The sequence below is a fragment of the Dreissena polymorpha genome, unplaced genomic scaffold (assembly GCF_020536995.1).
Source record: "Dreissena polymorpha isolate Duluth1 unplaced genomic scaffold, UMN_Dpol_1.0 chrUn015, whole genome shotgun sequence".
Lineage (NCBI taxonomy): Eukaryota > Metazoa > Mollusca > Bivalvia > Myida > Dreissenidae > Dreissena > Dreissena polymorpha.
Window position 1 is genome coordinate 126,596 of NW_026273329.1, and position 5,888 is coordinate 132,483.

Here is a 5,888-nt window from a genome sequence, read left to right on the forward strand (position 1 = left end):
CTGTAACTGCAAACAAGATACGTGGTTGTACCCACTTCCATACTTATTATATACGAACACATGTATTTTGTATAACTGCGCAAGGTTGTATGGAACAAATGTGCTTTAATAGTTTGTTTTGTTTTTGTTCATAATATGTTATTTTGTACCACAGCCTCGCTATTTGCGATAAAATACTTATTCGTCATTTGCCATGATAAATACCATATTAAATACCTTTCAAGGCAACGGGGAATCTCTATAGTGGAAAGCTCAATTAAGATGTATGTTGCAAAAGTATGTATGTTACAAAATTGTATTATCATGTTTAGATAGTTCTACAAAGCGCACAGCTTAGTTACGATGTATTTTGTAAAATTGTTTATGCTGTAAAATTGAATCCATCTGTAAGACGTACAATATTATTTTGATGCGATCTGCCCAACACACATGCACACACGCCGCACACACGCCGCATAAACACGCACACACACGCACACGCATTCACACACCCGCTTACATGCACAAAACGCAAAAGATATTGAATATTAAAAGGTAATAAACGTTAAACATGCATCATATAGCAGAACACAAGTATTTCCAACTCCAAATTAAAAGATAAATAAAAAAATAAGAAAACTTCGTAATAAAACTTCACATGACACAAACATACAATACAATATAACGTTACATATTTTAAAGCAGTCAAAAAATATAAGAAGACATATTCTAAGCAGAACTCAGTGCAATGCGATAAATCAAATATATTCTACTTAATATACAAATTGTTACATTTAATGTCAAGGGTTTAGGGACTAAGAATAAGCGTGATGAAGTATTAAGCTGGCTAAATCAAAAGGCATTTTCTGTTGTTTTATTACAAGAAATTCACTATAATGCCCAGAAGGATAATACAAATTGGGGAGCTTCTTGGACAGGGCAATATTTTTTAAGTGGCGGTAGCTCCAATAGCAATGGCGTAGGAATTCTTATTAATAAATCATGCAATTGTGACATTATTGAATATAAAGAAATCATAGTTGGAAGAATGCAACTTATAAAACTACATATATCAGATAGCAACGTAATTTTGATTAATCTATATGCACCAAATAATGATGACGTCAATTTCTATAACACATTAGAGAATACTATTAAAGACTACGAAGACGAAACATTAATAATTGGAGGTGACTTTAATGCCGTTTTAGACTATAACTTCGACAAATTAAATGGAAGGGACAATTCTAACCATAAAACATCAAATAAAATAAATAATATCATAGAAAATTACGATCTCAGTGATATATTCAGAACAAAAAACCCAACTGCAAAGGTTTATACATGGCATTCCAACACGCACCCACCAATTTTTTGCAGACTAGATTATTTCTTAATCTCAAACAACATTTTAAATGCCGTGTCGGACTGCCAAATACACCCAGGTTATCGCTCCGATCATTCTATTGTTAAAATGATATTAAATACCAACAAGCAAGAAAGAGGACCCGGGTATTTTAAATTAAACAATTCGTTATTACTCGACACTGAATATCAGTCAAAAATTAAAAATGAAATAAATTTAGTTGTTGAGTTTAATCAAGAAGCTAACCCGAACACCTTATGGGAATTAATTAAAGGAAGAATAAGGGATGAAACCATCAAATATTCAAGCCATAAAAATAAAATTAAAAATAAACAAGAAAATGAGCTACTTCAACATATTATAAACATTGAAAATAAGTTATTATCAAATTCAAACGATAATTTACTTTTAGAACAATTAAATAATGCAAAACAATTATTACATGAATTTAATAATACTAAAATAAAAGGTTATATGTTAAGGAGTAAAGCTGAATGGATTGAGGGAGCCGAAAAAAATACAAAATATTTCGCTAATCTGGAAAAATATCATTCTGAAAAGAAAACGATAAAACAAATAAAAATTGACGAAAACAAAATAGAAGAAAATCCTGAGAAAATCATACACCATATAAAAGACTTTTATCAAAAATTGTATAAAAAAGATAATAATATCGAGGAGAGCAGCCATTCGAAATTTTTTAACAACAATGTAAATAGAATAAATAATCCGGATAATATAGAGCATCTTACAGAATACGAATGTGCAGAAGCCTTAAAAGATATGAAAAACAACAAAAGTCCGGGTTCCGATGGTATAACTGCGGATTTCTATAAAATATTTTGGAGAGATATAAAGAAATACCTAGTAAATTCACTAAATTATTCTTATGATAATGGCAACTTAACAGAAATTCAAAAACAAAGTATCATAACTTTACTTCCAAAAGGAGACAAAGATCTATTAACATTAAATAATTGGAGACCAATATCACTACTTAACTGTGATTACAAAATAGCATCAAAAGCAATTGCAAATAGAATAAAAAAACACCTCCCAACCATTATAGGCACAGAGCAAACTGGCTTTGTGAAAGGAAGGTATATAGGAGAAAATGTAAGATGCCTGTCAGAAGCTATTGAAAAAGTGAATATTTACAATGAAAATGGGTTAATTTTTTTCTCAGATTTTAATAAGGCATTCGACAGTCTGGATCATGCTTTCATGAGGAATAGTTTAGCTAAATTTGGTTTCAACTCCGCAATTATAAATTGGATTAATTTGTTTTACAAAGACGCTAAGTCATGCATAACAAACAATGGTCACTTTTCTGAATACTTTAACATACAAAAAGGTGTTAGACAAGGCTGCCCGCTGTCTCCCTACATATTTATAATTTGTATAGAATTATTGGCAAATGAAATAAATACAAATGAAAATATTTCCGGTATAAGAGTGAAAAATACAGAAATTAAACAAACGCTCTTCGCAGATGACGCATGCTTCCTTCTGGATGGATCAAGATTATCATTTGAGACCCTTATTGCAACCCTTGACAATTTTTCAAAAATATCAGGCCTAAGATTAAATAAAAATAAATGCACTGTTCTGCGCATAGGACGTATGAAATTTTCAAACATTATTTTCTGTAAAAAACACAATTTTTCATGGACATCGGAAAGTGCAAAAACGTTAGGTATAACATTTTTGAATAACACGGACGAAATGACCGAGTATAACATCAAACCAAAGATTAAAGAGTTTAAAAATTGTCTCGCAAAATGGCAAAAATGGAAACTAAGTTTAATGGGAAAAATTACAGTTTTAAAAACATTCGCCTTTCCGAAACTTATATATCCTTTAACAGTTTTAAATAATCCAGGCAATGAAATTATAAAAGACATAAAGAACTCAATGTTTTCATTTTTGTGGGATAATAAACCAGATAAAATCGCGAGAAACAAAATTGTTCAAAACTACAAAAATGGAGGACTCAAAATGATTGATCTCGAAAATTTTATAGACGCGCTAAAATCAAGCTGGGTGAAAAGGATGTTATATCAACCAACAACAAAATGGGCAAAAATTTACAGTGACATGCTTGAAAATAATGGCAATCTCTTTATCTTTAAATGCAACCTAAAATCATCAAATATAGACTCTTTGGAATTGAAATCTAAATTTCTAACTGAATGCTTAAAAGGATGGTGCCGCGCGAACTATAAAGAAAAACAGACAATCATAGGGAAAGAAATACTCTGGAACAATTCAAATATATTTCTATTGAATAAAACATTGTTTTACAAAACATGGTTCGATCGAGGTATTACACAAATAGAACATATCTTTAACTACAGGAACAAACATTTTCATACCTTCACAGAACTTCAAGAATTATATGATTTGCCCCGTTCTGATTTTTTAAAATACCACACGTTAGTTGGTTGTATACCAAAATGCTGGAAAGAAAAAATTAACAATGAAGAAAGGTCATACGTGCCACCTAGTTACCTTATTAATAGAATCACCCCGACAACAAAAATATGCAAATTTATAAACGAACTGTTAATAGAGAATACACATATAAAAAACAACAAACAAGAACACAAATGGGAAATGCTTTTTAATAAACAGTTACATTGGGAATCAATATTCACAAATTATATTCAAATCACAATAGATTCCTCCTTAAGAACGTTCCAGTATAAATATATGATGAACATTGTTCCCAACAACGAAAATCTGTTTAAATATGGCATTGTAGAATCTAGTCTCTGTGATTTATGTTCAATGTCTGTTGAAACTAATATGCATTTGTTTTGGAATTGTCCTAATGTTCATATTTTTTGGAACAACATTGAGACATATATAAAATCCCAACTTAGCATTTGTACTGATTTCAAATTGTCTTATGAATGTATTTCACTTTGTAATACTTTTATCAACAATAGAAACTGCTCAAACTGTATCAATTTTATTGTATTACTAGGAAAATATTTTATATTTAAATGCAAATATCAACGATGTCCACCAATTTTTCAAAGATTTTTGGAATATTTTAAATACAAAATAAAAATCGAAGAGATTATCGCAAGCTGGAAGGGTAAAACTGAAAAACATACTCAAAAATGGAATAATTTTGTGATTTAAATCTGTTTTCTTAAATTTAAGGGAAAAAAGAAGATAAATATGTTAATATATCTACTTCATATGCTTTTCTACTTGTATTCGTTTGTGTCCTTCATTATTTAAAACATCACATCCTTTTTCATTTTCATGTATTCCATATGTTTATATATATATGTACTTTTCCCTGTGTAAAATGATGGTATGTGCATATATTATGTAGTGAATAAAGTACTAAAAACGGAAAAAAAAAAAATGGAAACTTTCAACTGTCCTTTCACTTCATACATAAGCCATTGCCGATCTTCAATGATCGCTTATTTCCGAGAGGTGCATTTTATTTTTTTCAAACTTCGAATTTTGATATATGTTTAACTTATTCATTTAGATTACATTATTTTCACTATAAATATTGACTTTGATCCAATTATCATCTGAAAAATACGATTTCGCGATTTCTTCAAAGATCGAGCGAGCCTTTTTACCTGTTTACTTATATATATCTAATTTAAGGTTACACAGATGTAAAGTTGTCGTGGCCGAGTGGGTAAGGCGATGAATTAGAAATCTTTTGGGATTTTCCCGCGCAGGTTCGATTCCTGCCGACATCGCATACTTTATGCGACGCGTTTTATTTCTTTTCTAACGTAATTTGATTTAATATAGCACATAAGCTATGTTTATTGTTAAATATGTTGAAAATTGTATGCACATCCTTCAATTTTAAAATTAAAACAACGTTATGGCTAAATTGATTAATTTACTGCTGAAAATACGAATGATGCATGTTGCATTTTTATTTTTATTTCAAAAAGTAAACGGTAAATCTGTCTATTTTTTGGTATTTTTGCTGTATATAGTGTTTCTATAAAAACTTAGTTTAAAATATAACTTAAATGATACTATTTTGAATTTTATGACACTTTGTTTTTAACCGACCCAATTTTTACTTGACTGAAATCACATGTCATGGCGCTATTCCATAGATTAAAATTTGTAAAAAATAAATGTATGTAAAAGAATACTTATTTCATCTTGTTTAAACTTTAAACACCTTTACTGCATCTGTACACACCAACTGCATGCCCATATTTGGAAATTTGAATGAATTATATCAACTTTTATATACACCAGGGGTGAAAATAAACTGGACAAAAGCCGAGCGTGAGGGTGGTTTTGAAAACATCGGTTTATTTTTTTTAAGCATGGAAAGCCTACCTACAAATTTACACGTAGTTTAGTGAAATGATGCTGATTAGAAAAATAATTAATTAAATTATATTTGGATATGTGCCCATTAGAGGTGCGCAAGCTTAAAAAGGTAGAACTACCGAAATTCCCGTTCTTACACGTTGTAGCATGGATCGGGTATTGAACACGATACACGTGTGTATTAGCACCCTACTCCAGTCCCGGC

General features: G+C 30.2%; 1 protein-coding gene across 1 annotated transcript; it reads left to right on the forward strand.

The window, feature by feature from the left end:
• Positions 1–2,524: 2,524 nt before the first annotated feature.
• Positions 2,525–4,703, forward strand: LOC127863557 (uncharacterized). The gene has a single exon (XM_052403122.1). The coding sequence runs from the start codon at positions 2,570–2,572 to the stop codon at positions 4,493–4,495; it is 1,926 nt and encodes a 641-aa protein (XP_052259082.1). The 5' UTR covers positions 2,525–2,569; the 3' UTR covers positions 4,496–4,703.
• Positions 4,704–5,888: the final 1,185 nt, after the last annotated feature.